The sequence below is a fragment of the Poecilia reticulata genome, chromosome 4 (assembly GCF_904066995.2).
Source record: "Poecilia reticulata chromosome 4, P_reticulata-male-v2, whole genome shotgun sequence".
In the NCBI taxonomy this organism is placed as follows: Eukaryota; Metazoa; Chordata; class Actinopteri; order Cyprinodontiformes; family Poeciliidae; genus Poecilia; species Poecilia reticulata.
This window is the reverse complement of record NC_088833.1, coordinates 22,172,221-22,188,487: the sequence shown is the minus strand read 5'-3', so window position 1 is coordinate 22,188,487 and position 16,267 is coordinate 22,172,221. Positions and strand designations below refer to the sequence as shown.

Below are 16,267 nucleotides of genomic sequence, written 5' to 3'. Positions count from 1 at the left end.
CGAATGTCATCACTTCAACATTGTAAGATGCAATGAATAATTGCTTTACCTCAGCAAGAAAAATTAAATGGTTAAATCTGCCTAATTAACAAAACAATATTTGTTAAAACTTTAAAACTACAGCTCCATTATGGTGAAATTCATAGTCAACCAGCTATAAATGCACACATACATAGGGACAAGTGAAAAAACATATTTACATTTACATTATCTTACACCAAGAAGCAAAAAGCACACGAAGAAAAACTTTACAGTGTAAGCAAGAGAAGTACGATTAACTGCACTGCTGAGAGGACATTATGTATGATGTTACACTTTAGAAAGAATGAGCAGTGTGGGTGTTTTGGGATCAGTAATGAATCATGAGTTCATGACGTAGCCTTCCCACCCTGGACCACATTTGTAACCTTTAACAAAATATTACCATTACCAGTTAAGAATGAGGTATTTCTGTTGTGCAGTCTTTGACTGTTCAATGATTTAGAGGCATAGAAAACGCAAGATCAGTGCAAAATTAAATAATATTTTTTACCAGTGTAATGAGTCTGTTGCAGTTGACTGAGTAGTTACATAATCTCTTGTACATAATGTCCATTTCTCATGTCAATCTCCCAATGTTGAACAGATGAATATGTAGATATGATAATTCTCCCTGTGCAATCAGTGCTGGTGGATATAGCATATATCACTCAGTAACAGAACCTCTAATCTTTTTCATTGGTTGTCCTCCAAAACATGCAATCAAAATCTTCCAAAAGGTTAAAAAGTAAGATGGAACGGGAACCTGTGCACAATAAGATATTAGACGAACAGATTAAGAAAGGTGTGACAGGAAAACAATAATTTCACATTACTTTTTGAATCTAACTTTAAATTACATTATGACTTGACTTTCCAATATATTTTTGCATGTGTATAACCAGCAAGTAGCTGCAGTTTCTTATCTAAGCTTGATCAAGTTCTGGATAAAAGCTAGGTTGGATGGACAATTCAGAGCTGGAGGTCAAATATGGAGTTTAAACTTGTGTTCATGTGGGAATCAGGCTATATTGATACATTGAGTGAAAGAAAAAAAAAAGGAATGTTTTTCAGCGAAAGATGTCAAATTATTCCCATAAACAAGGTAACTTTCCCGAAGTCAGCAAAAAATAAATGTTTGCTTATTTTTAGATATATAAAAAAAGTATTTTAAACCACAATTTTTACAGGGGGTAATGTATGCACGTTGGAATAGTGCAAAGTAGTTCCAGTGACAATATTTAATGTTTTCCGTTTACATCCCCTCAAAATTGCACAACAGCCTGAGAAGAAAATATTCAAACAATGAATCTTATAGACAGACCGGAAGTCTCTCTAGAAACAATTAAATGCTTCTGTCTGCTGCAATTTTTGCTTAAAAATTCGACTATAATTTCTAGGGGAGTAGCCAGAAATTGTAGTCACGTAAGAATTGATTTTCTTTATAAGTAATCGTTTTCAAGTCGAAGGAAAAAAATAGGTGTAGTAAAACTACTTTTGTTAGAACATTGTTTTCAGAAAGTTACTCTCTTATAGTAAGTGACTACAGCTATAGTACCGCCTACTACTGGCAATGTGTACAACTGAGTGAACAAACTGTATCTGATGAAAATTGTGTTGCATTTCAATGAAAAACTATAGATTTTCAAATAACATCACTTTAACATAGTGGCATTTAAAAAAATGTGAACAAGAAAAATGACAGTACAACCTTAAGGGGATAGGAAACTACATTAAAGCATTGCGATGTTTAAAAATATGGAGAAGGCTGGCAAGAAACGTTTCTCACGATCGTAGTACATTGACTTCTGAGTATTCAAAGATTGTAAAAGATAATTCTTGTTGTCGAACTAAAATGTCCTTTTAAGGGGGATGTGGTAAGATGTGAAGCTAATATAGATTTTCATAGATAATAGCACGTGCAAGGAAAGGATATGGCGATATAAAAAGGTCAGCTTGACAAACTACAGCACAGCTAGTACAAGCTTCACTGGCATCATGTTGTGTTAGATGAAGCTGTAGCCCAGGTGTAGAATGGTTGAAGGTTTGCAACATGAAAAACTCCAGCTTTCTCTCCAGTGTCCACCTTGGTTAGACAATAGTTCACGTCAGACATCTTTTTGTAGACACGGTAGGGACCCATGTAGAGAGGCGCCAGTTTTGCTGAAAAGTTAGATGATGCATCCGACTTTGGGTGTGATTTTGCTCTGACCAGATCTCCGACTTTAAAAGAGATTGGGCGTCGTCTTAGATCATAGTAATGCTTTCGCCTTCTATGACTTTCTGTGAGAACTGTACGAGCATGGTCATGAGCATCTTGAATCGAGGCTCTCAGGTGATCTGGGTAAGAAGTCTCAAGGTCGTCCATTCCTTCCCACGACGGCTGAGTGATTAGGTCCAAGGGAGTGTCTAACTCTCGTCCATAGAGCATCATTGCGGGACTCAGGTTTGTACTTTCATGAGGTGCCGTACGCAGCGCGAAACAAATCTGGGGAAGATATTTGTCCCAAGAAGTGTGTTTGTCCTCAATATATGCTCGAATGGCTGTTTTCAACGTGCGATTTACACGTTCAGTTGCATTAGTTTGAGGATGGTAGGCAGTTGTCATTCTGTGCTCAGTTCCAAGTGTTGACACAACATGTTCAAACAGGTCGCTGATGAAAGGTGTTCCTCTGTCTGAAATAAGGTATTTTGGGGAACCATGTCGGGCAAATATGTCGTTGATGAACTTATTAGCAGCAACTCGAGCAGTTGCTTCCCTGACAGCACTCACTTCAATCCATTTGGAGAAATAGTCCACAAAAACAAGGATATATGCATTTCCCATTTGTGTGCGGGGGAGTGGGCCGATGTAGTCCACACCTGTGTACTCCCATGGTCTCTGTGGTTGGATTGGGACCATGAGGCCTGCTGGTTTTCTTTGAGTCGGTTTAGTGACTTGGCACGAACGACATGACACCACATATTTCTTTACATCAGAGTTCATGTTTGGCCAGAAGAACCTGAGACGCAAGCGTGCCAGAGTTTTTGCAACACCCAGATGTCCAGCTGTAGGATGGTCATGATAATACTTGAGCAGATAACTACGGAGTGCAGTTGGAGCAAAAAGTTTAATCTGCTTGAGTGGGTGAAGACCGCACTTTGTTTTCGGATCAATGAAATATAAGAGTCCATCTTGTACAATGAACTTTTGCAGATCTTGGTTATCCTCCTCACCCTGTTGGTCATTTTCAAGTTGGCAGAGTAAGTTGGCTGTGACTGGGTCCTCCAGTTGCAACTGACGAACATGAGGACGGTCCGACACAATTACAGAGGGCAGAGCACGAAGATCCATGCTTCCAATCACGGCATAGGGAGGAAGAAGATCCATGGGTGTGTCCACATCTGGGAGGGGATTACGTGAAAGGGCATCAGGCACCTTATTACGTTCTCCCGGTTTGTGGATGATGCTGAAGTCAAAGTCCTGAAGGCGAAGAGACCACCTGGCAAGCCTACCAGAGGGATTTGGTCGAGACATCAACCACTTGAGGCTGCTGTGGTCGGTGTAAATAGTCACATGTAAACCTTCGACATAAGGACGGAAATGTTCCAATGCCCAGATAACAGCCAGACATTCTTTTTCTGGAGTTGAATAGGGTTTTTCTGACTTATGCAGTGAATGACTAGCAAAAGCCACAGCTACATCTTTGCCGTTCTCATCCCTCTGCATTAATGCTGCTCCAAGTCCAGCATCACATGCATCAGTGTGGATGAAGAACGGACACGTAAAATCTGGGAATTTTAGCACTGGTGCCGAAGTTATGGAATGTTTTAGAAAGTCGACAGCTGCTTGGCACTCGTCAGTCCAGTTGAACGGCACGTCCTTTTTAGTGAGAGTGAAGAGTGGCTCTGCATGACTTGCATAATCTTGTACAAAGCGGCGGTAGTAGCCTGTTAAGCCAAGAAACTGTCGCACCTGCTTTGTCGTGGTTGGCACTTTAAACTCAGTCACAGCTCTCACCTTGTTAGGGTCAGGATGAATGCCAGATGGTGTGACACGGTAGCCGAGGAAGGTGAGTTCCGAAAGGCAGAATTGACATTTGCTCAGTTTCAATGAGAGGCCAGCAGATTTAAGCCTGTCAAGGACCTCCTGTAGGTCAAGTAGATGCTGCTCAAAAGTTGGTGATGCGACAACAATATCATCCAGATACACTGCACACGACTTATAAATCAGGCCAGCTAGAACATTGTTCATAAGTCGCTGAAAGGTTGCAGGAGCATTACATAGACCAAAAGGAAGGACCTTGAAGTGAAACAGGCCACAATGCGTGATGAAAGCAGTCTTAGGTTTAGCCTGTTCGCCAATGGGGATCTGCCAGTAACCTCGAGCAAGATCTAATGTTGTCAGGAACTTTCCTCTTGATAAAAAGTCCAATGACTCATCCACTCGTGGTAGTGGGTAAGAGTCTTTCACAGTCAGCTGATTCAAACCCCGGAAGTCAACACAAAACCGTGGTTCACGGGGTGGTTTGGTCACAATGACCACAGGAGCCGCCCATGGTCCAGACGCAGGTTCAATGATGTCATCCTTTAACATCTTTTGTACTTGCTCTTCAATGATTTGCTTTTTAGCTGGGGAGGTGCGGTAGGGCGGTAAGTTAACTGGCTTTGCATCCCCAGTGACAATGACATGTTCTGTCAGAGAAGTGCGACCTAGATGGCCATCAAACAGATCACTGTAGTTATCTATCAACTTTAACAGTTCATTTTTTTCCTCAGGATTCAAGTTAGCTTCTTCAACTTTTTCCTTAAGTGAGAGCTGTGGAGTGTTCTGTAGAGTCATCGTTCCACACTCAAGATCAGCCTCCACAAAGTCATTTTCACAGGGTTCATCCAGAAATGGGGAATTGTCATCCACAATTACTGTTCTGGTTGGGACATGAATTGTTAGTGAAGTGCGAGTCATAAAGTCCATTCCAAGAACTAAGGGGGATGAGAGGTCCTGCACTATCACAAATCGTTGATAGACTGACTTGCCCATAAATCCAATGGTCAACCAGGTTACACCTAACGGATTGCAGTCTGTGCCGTTGGCCAGTCTTATGGGTGGGGAATGCCACTGATTCTTTAACGACATATTTTGGGTCTTTTCGGGTATCAGGTCTGCGTTTACTGCTGAAAGCGACGCACCTGTGTCAAGTGTGGCCTCCAGAGCTGTTCCTTTAAAGTTCACTCTAACTCTGAAAGGGGTATTCCAAGATGATTGTGAAGCTCCATCTTCAACGTGATTGAGCATAGGTGGTGAACTTGGAACTGACACAGGCAATGAGGGCGGAGTTACTGACTGGGAGGAGGGTTGGCCCTGTGAAAAACTCTCCCCCCTCTGAAGTTTTCCTGCTTTCTACTCACTGGTTGTGTTTCTCTCATCATGTTAGCACTTTCTGGTTCTGCAGGTGCAGTTTGGGGATGCTCTCTAGCAGGTCTTGCAGACTGTCGAGTTCCCTGATACTCAGTGGAACAGTTTGGGCATGTGCGGGATGTAACACCAGGCATGGAACATCTAAAACAGTAGAGACCACCATCATTTTTATTTTTCATCTGGACCCTTGATGGTTGTGACAGGCTGGTGCCGAGAACAGAATGGAGCTCATGGGCACGCAGCACCAAGTCCATTACTGACCTGACAGGTGTTCCATATAGTGCCACTCTGTACTTTTCTACTGCATGTTTACAGATAAGGTCAATCTGCTCCTGCTCAGGCGGAGGGTTCCTCAGTCTTTTGAACTCACTGACCATATGGGCCACAAATGTAGGGAGAGGTTCTTCGGGGTGCTGGAAACTGTCTAGGATACCTCTCATAATATTTTCCTGGTTGTCAGCAGGTAAGAACACAGTTCTGAAAAGTCCACAAAATTCAGCCCACGTACAGACATGAGAGCTGAGAACATTAAACCACTTCCTTGGTGCCTTAGCTAGAAAATGTGGTAGTTCTCTGAGAATCTGTGTGTCTGTTAAGTCTAAAGAAGTCTTGTAAGCATTGACAGACTGCAGCCATTCCTCTGGGTGAAGACCACCATCATTAGTGAACACAGGGGGCTCCAATTTTGTTTGGTGCAATGCGACAGCGAGCACTCTGGTAGTATTAATTAACTCCAGCGAATCCGAATGGGTCTGAGTGGGGTCGGGTGCTGAGTCGCATTGCTCTTTTCTCCTGGCATGTAGACTAGGCACATATGGAGTAGATGATGCTTGAGGAAAAGGCTGAGTAATCTGAGTAGCTGGGACTTTAGGAACAGTTTTAGTTTGAGTCCAACGTTCTAAAATATTTTTCTGGAGATCCAATGAATCATGTAAACATTGTTGAAGCATGTCCACCTCTTCTTTTAGACTTTGTACTTTGAGTTCTAGGTCAGGGGTTTTGCGCCTGACGGTATTTTGGTTTGGGAGCAACCTAAAGTCCAAATCATCACACAGGTCAGCCAAGTCAGGACGAGTAGCCATCATGCACACTTAAGTGAACCCGAGTCCGTGCAATGCAAGTTGTGCTAGGATGAATTCAGTTCTGTCTTTTCCTTTTATTTATTTATTTATTTTTCCAAGTACTCACGGCTTCAGTTCGTATTTTCTCTGATGGACTTAAAGGCTCGCAGCCCTGATCCGGTACAGAGTTGAGTCCAGTAAGAAATTTCCGAAGGGAGTGTTCAGAAAAAAAAAAAAAAAAAAAAAAAAAAAAAAAAAGGTCTGCCGCGCGCTTAGCCGATGAGGGGTTTTCCGCTTCGCTTCGCCGTGCCCACAGGCACATTCAGAAATTATAAAGCAAAATCCATCTCACGTCTAGGCGGTGCAGTTGTTCCAAGTCGTCACGGTAAAGGGTTTAAACCTGGGACCGTGTTATATTCCAAAAACGGCATTGAAGATTCCGCTCATTGCCGTTTAAAAGCTCCGAAGTCCGCGCCTGCGCCTGGCCTAGCTCGGTTCGTTCCCACTATACTGTAAAGTACTTCTTCCACGTTTCAAATATTAGCTGGTAGAAGATACTGCATTCTGAGGTCCAAGAGAAATTGTTCGGGCGCCATTTGTAACGCTTCAGGTTGTGTTTAAGGGAGGAGAGGAGGCGGTAGACTCGACTGGACGGTTAGAAACTCACAACTTCACTGGTACTGAGAATTCCACAGTGTTGTCCTTTAATAAGACGCTCTTCACCAACCTTACAAGCCCGGTTGAACGGCTGCTATACATTCACACATGAAATAAGCAGAGTTCAAAGCAACCCGTAACGTCACCAACGTAAGATGTCCGTCTCAGTCCAGGTATTGTAACAATTTATAACGACTGTTACAGTATCCAACTGTAGCAGGTTTCTCAGACGTTCTCTAAAAAGAAACAGCGACGCATACATGACGTCATCTGAGATACTAGAATGTCTTAAAGAGATACTACACAATTACGACTGTTACAATGTTCAGACTGAAGGAATTCCAGTGTCTCCTGGTGCTGACATTTCTCTGTCAAACAGGTGAGAAATCCACATATTTTTATCCATAAATAACTAAACAGGCCTCTGAACTGGTTTTGTCCTTTATCGTCCTCTTTAGTTCATGGAAGTCACATCATAAATGGGGATAAGGCTCCTGTAAACTCAATGCAGTACATGGTCTCAGTGCAAAGCAATGGACGCCATGCATGTGGAGGATTTCTGATTAGTGAGGACTTTGTGGTCACTGCTGCACATTGCAATACTCCGTGAGTCTGATTTCTTGTTCTATTGTTGGATCCCACTAACAGTAGAGTTCATTTGTTGCAAATGTATGTAATTGCCTCTTTACTGTTCATACTTTTAGTAAACCCAATCTGGTTGTCGTGGGAAATCAGAATATCAAAAGTTCAAACGTAAAAAAAATAAATATTCAGTACAGCTGCGTATTCCCAACTTTCCGGAAAGTTGGACTTGGCAATGACATCATGCTGCTTAAAGTAAGTATGTGTTTATGAAAGATCCATATGTGTTATATAATACAAGTTTCAGTATGGTTACTGTGGAGAAACTCATCAGTTATTAATATTCTCACACTTGTGTTAAAAGTGTTTTTCTTACATATTATTTATGTACAAACGTATTATTATCCAGCGTAAATCAGTTGTACTGCACCATAAATTTAATCAGCAACTTAATTATTATCGCTAGCAGTTGTAGTAGCAAGCAGTAGCTATATGGAGTTACAGACAAGTATTGATACTTTTTATAATTTTTCCCAAATCCCATATTGACTTTTATATCAACCCATACAAAATATTGCAGTGATCTCACCTTTATAAATAATGGTAAACAAAAAAATAATAATCTAATATAATTACACCATTATAACTAATTTTAATGTTTCAAATTAATAAGTTATAGACATACTAAATGTTCTTATGAATATTTAGCATGTGTAAATATTCTGGAGCAAAACGAAGGAGGAAGACTGCCATTGTAGTGTTTAGAGAAGTTCAACTACTTACACAATTCAATCACCATTTAAACTTTTGCTCTTAGGAACAGGTAGTAGAAGATTAAGATTAAGGTGTTGTGCAAATTTTTAATTGTGAAAGTTCAGTCTCAGTTCATCAACTGTGCAGGTGTTTTGAAGAAAATTATGACGCTCTGAATGTAGAGAGAAGAAATTTGGAGTTCTCTAGATTAGTTTAAGCATTATACAAGTACATGCTATTTACAAGTATGGAGTCACAGATGAGGAAAAAAAAAGAAATTTGCATATATATATATATATATATTCTATTTTTGCATTTTCAGCTCTCTGAGAAAGTCTCCATGAGCAACGCAGTGAAGACCATTCAAATTCCAAATTCTGACAGAACCTTAACAGAAAATTAGATATGCATGGTCGCCGGATGGGGTAAAACAGAAAGCAACAACTACGGCGATGATCTTAGAGTCGCAAAGGTGTCGATAATAAATTCAAAGGTCTGTCAGAGGGAATGGGATAATACCCTTCCACCCAATGTGATCTGTGCTGGTGGATATGAAACCACAAAAGGATTCTGTCAGGTACATCTTTTGTATTTTCTGTATATTAATAGTCTAACCATAAGGTGATATGTGGAGGAATTTTTCTGCCACAATTCCAGGGCACACATTTTCAGTCTGAAAGCAGGATTTTATGTCTTTTGTTCTAAAAACTTATATTACTTTTGCTTCCATTTCCATTTCTGAGAAGTTTTGAGTACAAGCATTAGTTTTGAAAAGAAAGACACGAAGTCCTGCTTTCAAAATGAAAATGTAAGCAAAAGTATTAAAAGTTTTGAGAACCAAAGACATGAAATCCTGTTTGTTTTCAGACTGAAAATGTGTGCTCTTGGATTATGGCAGAAAAATTCCTCCATACTGATAGATATCAAACAAAATGTATAAAAGCTCCTGATCTTCACAGGGTGATTCCGGTGGCCCTCTGGTGTGCAACGGGGAAGCTGTTGGTATCGTGTCATTCAACAGAAATTCCAACTGCACCTACCCAAATGCACCCAATATTTACACCGATGTTTCTATATATCATCAGTGGCTCAACTGCGCTTTGAAGGAAAAGAAATGTGGTTGTGCAAATCTTTAGAGTGAAGCATTGTTCCAGCTCATGGCATGTGGGCGGTGAAGTTGTGGCTTCTATTTAGGTCGATGTCATCATCTTCTGCTCTTCAGCTGAATAAAACAAAACACTTTCGAATACTGTCAGCTGTTTCTTTTATTTTCAAACACCATAAACAAAATAACTTCTTCGCAGCGCTAAGGGTGTGCTGTTTCTGTTATTGATTTGAGTCATGGTGGGAGGTACCTGCAACACATACTGCTGAAATCCATGTTATAACCAGGTTGACTCAAGTAAATTCACAATGTTACCTCTGTTATAAAGAAGGAGGAAAACGGTCCATGATTTTTTTTCAAATACAAATCTGCAATTTCTGGCACAAAAAGTACTTTTAAGTTTACATCCCGCAGTCGGAAGGATCCCAGTGTTAAAATAGCCTTGATTGAAGATCCTTGTCAAGAAGTGTTTTGATTACAGTAATATATAGGGATTAGCAAGTACACCAATGCAGCCTCTAGGTAAGAGGTGTTCGACATAAGTCCTCATGGATCGGTATCCTGCATTTTTAGATGTTTTCCTGTTGCAGCACACATGAATCTATTGAATGGCTCATTAGCAGGGTTCTGCAGAACTCAAATCTGCTGTAGTGTGGCAAGAACACATCAAAAACATGTTGAACACTGGCTCTTGTGGACAAGAGTTGGACACCACTGCTCTAGGTAACGGTGTCAGATGTACACCTTTGCTCCCATGCACTGCAGAGTATGTGCTAGAACAGTGTTTCTCAACCTTTTTCGGGCCAGCGCCCCCCTAGCCTTTATCCAGGTCCCTCACCGCCCCCCACAAAAGAATTTGTAGGATACTTTGCACTGACCATTATTTTTGTCATTAACGTTACTATCACTATTGTACATGTTTTGATTTTTATGCTTGTTTCTGTATTTATCATCAAAAATAATTTCCCAGAGAACAAAAAAGCCATGGGAACAGAAATTATTTTCACAGGCGTCTACGAAAAATGCAATGAACATTCAACTTAAAATCGGTAGGTTATGCTAGAGTGTAGAGGGCAACACAGTCTTGGACAAAGCATAGTGTAGAAGCGCCCGTCTTTTGCCACTCTTCTTCCTGTTTTTTGGAGCGATATTTTGGACCTCTGCAGTGTCCCAAAGTACAGCACTCTATAAACTCCATTATTATGTAGATGCTACACAGAGGTTTGTCCTTTTATGGTGGTTCATCCTATTCCTCTACTTTTACAACAGACTTCTACTGCCAGAGAAAGTCAGGTAGATTATTTTGGGCGCAAGCTTCCAAATGTACTTTACGATTATTGCTAAGCCATCCTGTACATGGTTTTACCACAATTTCTTTCAATGCAGATCTCTTTTACCATTCGTGCTGCATTATCTGGAACTTTTGAGTCTTAAAGCCTTTTATATGCTTTTTTGACAATGGTGTGATTTTAGAAGATACTTTTGAAGACTATTTTACAATATTTTTAGCATTTGGCCTACGATGTTCTAAGTAAATGACCAGCAGATTAGTGAGAAAAGTCCTGAAAGTCTAAAAGGCTAGAACTGACACATCCATGAAAGTGACATGAAAAAAATCCTGTTTCACTACTAGTTTCTAACTGGGAGGGAACATGTGTAAAAGAGAGAAAACTTTAAACCAACCTTCCATCTTAAACCAGACAAATTAATAAAGCAAAGAACACACAAGTGTTCAGATTCAGATGCTTGTCAGATACACTCCCAGTTGGGCCGTGGTTCCCACTAAATACGTCTTGTATTACCATCCACTTTCCAATGATATACATTTTATCATTATGTTGCTGATTGTTGTTTCCTTGGTTTTGTTTTTTAAGTTTTCTCCTCAGGTGTAGAGGCAGACTTGAAGGTGTTGACTTGTGTTGTCTTTATGCTTATTTCTCTCCCTAACTCTTTTCCTTTCAAACCTTTCACATTTCTCCCTTTCTTTCCTCCTTTCTTTTTCATCTGTGTTCTTAAGTCAGTTGTCCTTAAATAAAGTTTGATTTTATTTACCAAGTAGCAAAAGCCAAAATGCTCCACTTGTGAAAATAAATCTGTTGACACATTAAAAATTACTGACACATAAAAAAAGAATTAACTCGAGATATTTTCATGCAAGATTTCATGAAATTCTGATTAAATACCATACATTGCTATTTTGAGCTTCATCAATAATACTAAAAAGGTTAATGAACATTTCCCTTATATTTTACACATTTTTTGTCTCATCAGTCAAGGTAATTTGTTTGTACTTTGTTGTTTCTCCTATTTGGTTCATAATATTTTTAATCAACTAATGCAGGTGAAGAATCAATTGGTTGAGAGACAATGAACTTGTTAGCTTTTTGAATGTACAATAATAACAATTTTTCCATGAGAAAAAAGAAAGCTATGTCAGGTTTGTAATTATTATTTAATTAGTGGTGAAATAAATGGCACAGATTTACTTACTAATTATACAGAAGTATGATTTGGTTTGATGGTGGTCTAAACCACAAATCTATTTGTGAGAATCTAAGAAAATGGCAACTGTGAATTAAAGTGGAAGAAAAGTTCTAAGCAAAGCAGCAAAGATGATAATCTCATGAATGTAACAAATCACAAGAAACTCATTCAGTTTGAGTCAAACTTGACTCAGACTGGTGAGGGCTAAAAAAGATGATACTGGTTGAAAACAGGTTACTTTGACGGATGTGGGTATAAAAAAAAACTGATTGCTGTAGATAACGACTGCCTGTAAACCAAACAGCTGTATAAAAGGCCCAGATAAACAATCCTTTGATCACAAGTTGGATCTGCTGGCATCATGCACCGTTTGTCTACATTTCTGCTTTTCAATGTTCTAGCATGTCTTGGACAAAATGGTAAGAGAGTAATCCGATTGTCTTTCTCCAACTGTCTCACTGAGAAAATTGCTAATCTTTGCCTGTATTTTCAGTTCAGGGGAGTTACATCATACATGGGAAAAAAGCCCCAGCCAACTCGATGCAGTATATGGTCTCATTGCAAAACAAATGGGGTCATCATGTGTGTGGAGGATTTATGGTCAGGGGGGACATTGTGGTCACTGCTGCACACTGTGCTGAAGAGTGAGTTCCTCTTCTACATCTGTTTCTTATTGATGACCATAAAAATGTCCCCCCTCATAAGAATTTTAACATTTAATTCTTCAGAAGACCTGTGCGTGTTGTTCTGGGAACCCACAAGCTATCGGAGAGTTACATGAGCCTGGATATTGAATACTTCTGCAAATTCCCGACTTATAAATCTGTTGGATTTGGTGCTGACATCATGCTCCTTAAAGTAAGTATACCAATACAAGCAACATGCAATGTGGCATTTGGTGCACACCTATTAATGTGTATTTTATTGATTTAATGTGGAGGTAGTTTTATAAAGATCTACGTTAGTATTTGTCTTTTTGTGCGTCTTCAGTTGTCCGGAGAAGTTACGCTAAGCAACAGGGTGAAAATAATTCCCCTTCCAACGTCTTCCAATACAAACCTTAGAGACGGTCAGATCTGCTCTGTAGCTGGATGGGGTCAAAATGGAACCCATCCTATTGTGGATGACTTGAGAGTGGTGAATGTGTCGATCTTAGATCCACAACTCTGTCGGGAGAAATGGGGTGGCCTACCTCCCAATGTGATCTGTGCTGGTGGATACAACACAGACAAAGGATTTTGTCAGGTAAGTCATGTTACCTTTTACATGCAACAAAATAATTTGGTTAATAGAAAACTAAAACTTGGTAATGTTATTACAGGGTGATTCCGGTGGTCCACTGGTGTGCGACGGGGTAGCTGTTGGTGTCGTGTCATTCAACAGAAATTTAACCTGCACCTACCCAGATGTGCCCAACGTCTACACAGACATATCCAAATATCTTCCGTGGATCAACAACATTATGAATAAGAAGAAATGTGTGTAGCAAACTTTTTTACAGAAGGTCTTCCTGCTCAGGCAGTTCATCTCATTTCAATGCCTCTGTCAGCTTCTGGCATTCAACAAATTTGTTAAATAAAGCCAAATGCAATCAAAATGACGGTCTTTTTTTATTTATCAAAAGAAACGTATATATGTATTGAGAGAAATATACATAGTATATTTAGTAACGTCCTCTTCTTTGAGCTTCTCACGGGTGAAAAAGGTCCTCATCTATTAAGGGTTAGTTCAACCAGTCTAGACGAAACTCATATCAGATGGTTATATTCAGCACCTCCTTCTTTTGGTCATGACTCCTTTGTCATACCTATGGACTACATGTTCTAGTACAGCTCTGTTGAAACCCACTAAATTTTTTTGATCACTTTGCAGAAATGTACAGACCTACCTAGTGTTTAAACAGTGTGCAAAATTTCTATATTGTAAATAACTTTCCTTCTTCCCCCCCCCAATTATTTCAAAAATATATAATTTTTTAAAGATTTTATTGGCTCTAGTGTCCTTCATTTGAGAGTGGTCAGATAGGAAAGCAGGTAATGAGAGAAGGAAGACATGCATCAAAGGTCATTGGACAGGGACTTAAATCTGTGATGGCCATATTGAGGACTGGGGCCTCTGTATCTGGGTCACACGCTCTATCCCTACACTTGCCTCAGAATTGAAACTGTATTCCACAATGTGGTGCTTTACATTCATAGGGGATTAAACAGCATTTTTCTCATCTGACACATAGAGAATAGTCTGATCAGGAACAGTGCAGAGGGGGGAATGAGATGGATGTGATAGAAACCATAGCTAAGGAGACATTTTTTATTAATTCAATTTAATTGTCAGCTTCTGGTATTCAGCAGAATTATGAAATAAAGAAAAATGCAATCAAATGCTAAAAGTGATTATTTTTTTTACTATTATTTCTCTACAGAAACATATGTGCATTTAACAAGAGTAACATACTGTGTATGTATGGTCTATGGAGTCAGAAAAAAAACACACAAAAAAAAAACTAATTCTCTCCCAAAGCCGTGTGCGTTTCCTAATGCAAAATCCATACTTTCTTTGAAATGATCATATGTCTCCAGCATTGGCAGTTTCAGGGGGTTGATGCAGGTGTTAGCCATAGGAAGTTGCCGACTTGGATGGATGGACTGCTCATGCAAAAACTCAATTGAAGGCTGTGGAGAAAACCCAGCCGGAGGAATGATAGTTGCACCTGTTGCAAAGGCAAGTATTTTGCCAAGTTTGGACGGTCCTTCTTCTTCAACATCTTGAAGATAATCTCTCCAAAATGTAACTATGCGTTCCTCTGCTCTTCTGTTGTTGCTTCCCACAGCAGACAAATGGATGTTGAAAAGTTGTTCCATTATTTCAGCAGGGAGAAGGGGGGGATTATTCATGACACATTAAGGGTTTGAAGCTTTCTGGGTTCATTTGTGATTGCATCCAGTACCCCAAGAGTTTTCAGTCCATTCCTAAATCTTTCAAATGCTCCCGTCACTATAGACCACCTGAAACATGAGAATATCTTGAACCAGGAGATGTTTGTCTTTGACCCTCTTGAGTTTCCTGAGACATTCAGAATTTGCAAGATGGTCATGCAGTGGTTCAGTAGCATTTATCAGCCCTTTGACAGATATGCACTCTGACACATTTTGAACCTTGTCATAGAGATCGTTATCAGCACTGTCACTTAACGTAGGTTTCACAGCAGAGGCACCATCACCGAATCGAGAATACAAAGCTGATGAAAAGAATCCTGGTAGAGGACCCCCATTCACCAAACCTGCAGCAGCAATAAAATATTGATCCTCTCAGAGAGCTGAACTGTCAAGAGCTGACTTCAGGTTTCCATCTCGCCTTCAAACATTGGTCACTATGCTATGGCTTCCATTAACAAAGGTAAAAATACTCTTCATGGACCACCAAGGTCTACAGCCTCTTCAATCCTAAATCATCAGAAAACTTGATGGACATCTGGCATCTGGGATTGTAGGACAGTCGTATGAAACCTCACAGAGCTCCATCCAGTACTGATGACTTGTTGATATTAATTCGACATGTTTGGCTAGTATCAAACTGAGATGCAAGTTTAAGACGAACCTCCTTCGCAGATTTTGGATTTGGCTCGTCAGAAACCACCTCACTCTGAAGACTGGCCTTTATGGCCATCCAAATCTGGAAGTGGTCCAGTTGTCTCTGGATTGGAAGCATACATTAGCTCTGACCTATTCAGGACAGCAAGAAAGTTCCGAGCAATGCTAATAGAAAAGCACATTACAGCAACATGAACTGAATTAGCACTATTGAAATATAAAAACATGTGCTCATAAAAAAATGAGTTCAGTTATATTTAAAAAATACACAACAGTAATAATACAACCCCTTACCATATTGTATTAGCTTTGATCAGTTAGGATTTTAGCCACTTTTCAGGGACATGTATTGAGTTACACGCTAACGGAGCAATCACTCACCGATGCTACACTACGCTACATGGGATTTCCGGCCTTCAGCCACTCACAACAGAAGGTTTCTGGGATTTAATAAAAGCGGGTTTACTATTTTGAATTATATTTTGCAAAGCTGTTTTAGTATTGTTTTTCTTACCGATTTCAAGATTCTTCATCGAATTTTACAAGATCTTCCGGGCTATTAGCGGGAGCAACGTCAGCTCTGACCCCTCACGCTGTCTGATGCAAAATCTCACTGCTG

The 16,267-nt window shown here is 39.9% G+C and overlaps 1 protein-coding gene and 2 pseudogenes across 2 annotated transcripts; 2 read left to right on the top strand and 1 right to left on the bottom strand.

The window, feature by feature from the left end:
* Positions 1-7,452: 7,452 nt before the first annotated feature.
* Positions 7,453-9,716, top strand: LOC103464049 (trypsin-3-like; annotated as a pseudogene). The gene is made up of 5 exons (XR_014087332.1): positions 7,453-7,513; positions 7,593-7,740; positions 7,839-7,971; positions 8,792-9,046; positions 9,429-9,716. The product of XR_014087332.1 is annotated as a trypsin-3-like (transcript).
* Positions 9,717-12,323: 2,607 nt separating this feature from the next.
* On the top strand, positions 12,324-13,655 carry LOC103463677 (duodenase-1-like). The gene is made up of 5 exons (XM_008407207.2): positions 12,324-12,477; positions 12,552-12,702; positions 12,787-12,916; positions 13,049-13,303; positions 13,380-13,655. Exons 1-5 carry the CDS (start codon positions 12,420-12,422, stop codon positions 13,542-13,544), a joined length of 759 nt encoding a protein of 252 aa, XP_008405429.2. The 5' UTR covers positions 12,324-12,419; the 3' UTR covers positions 13,545-13,655.
* Positions 13,656-14,526: 871 nt separating this feature from the next.
* On the bottom strand, positions 14,527-15,767 carry LOC145551346 (G2/M phase-specific E3 ubiquitin-protein ligase-like; annotated as a pseudogene).
* Positions 15,768-16,267: the final 500 nt, after the last annotated feature.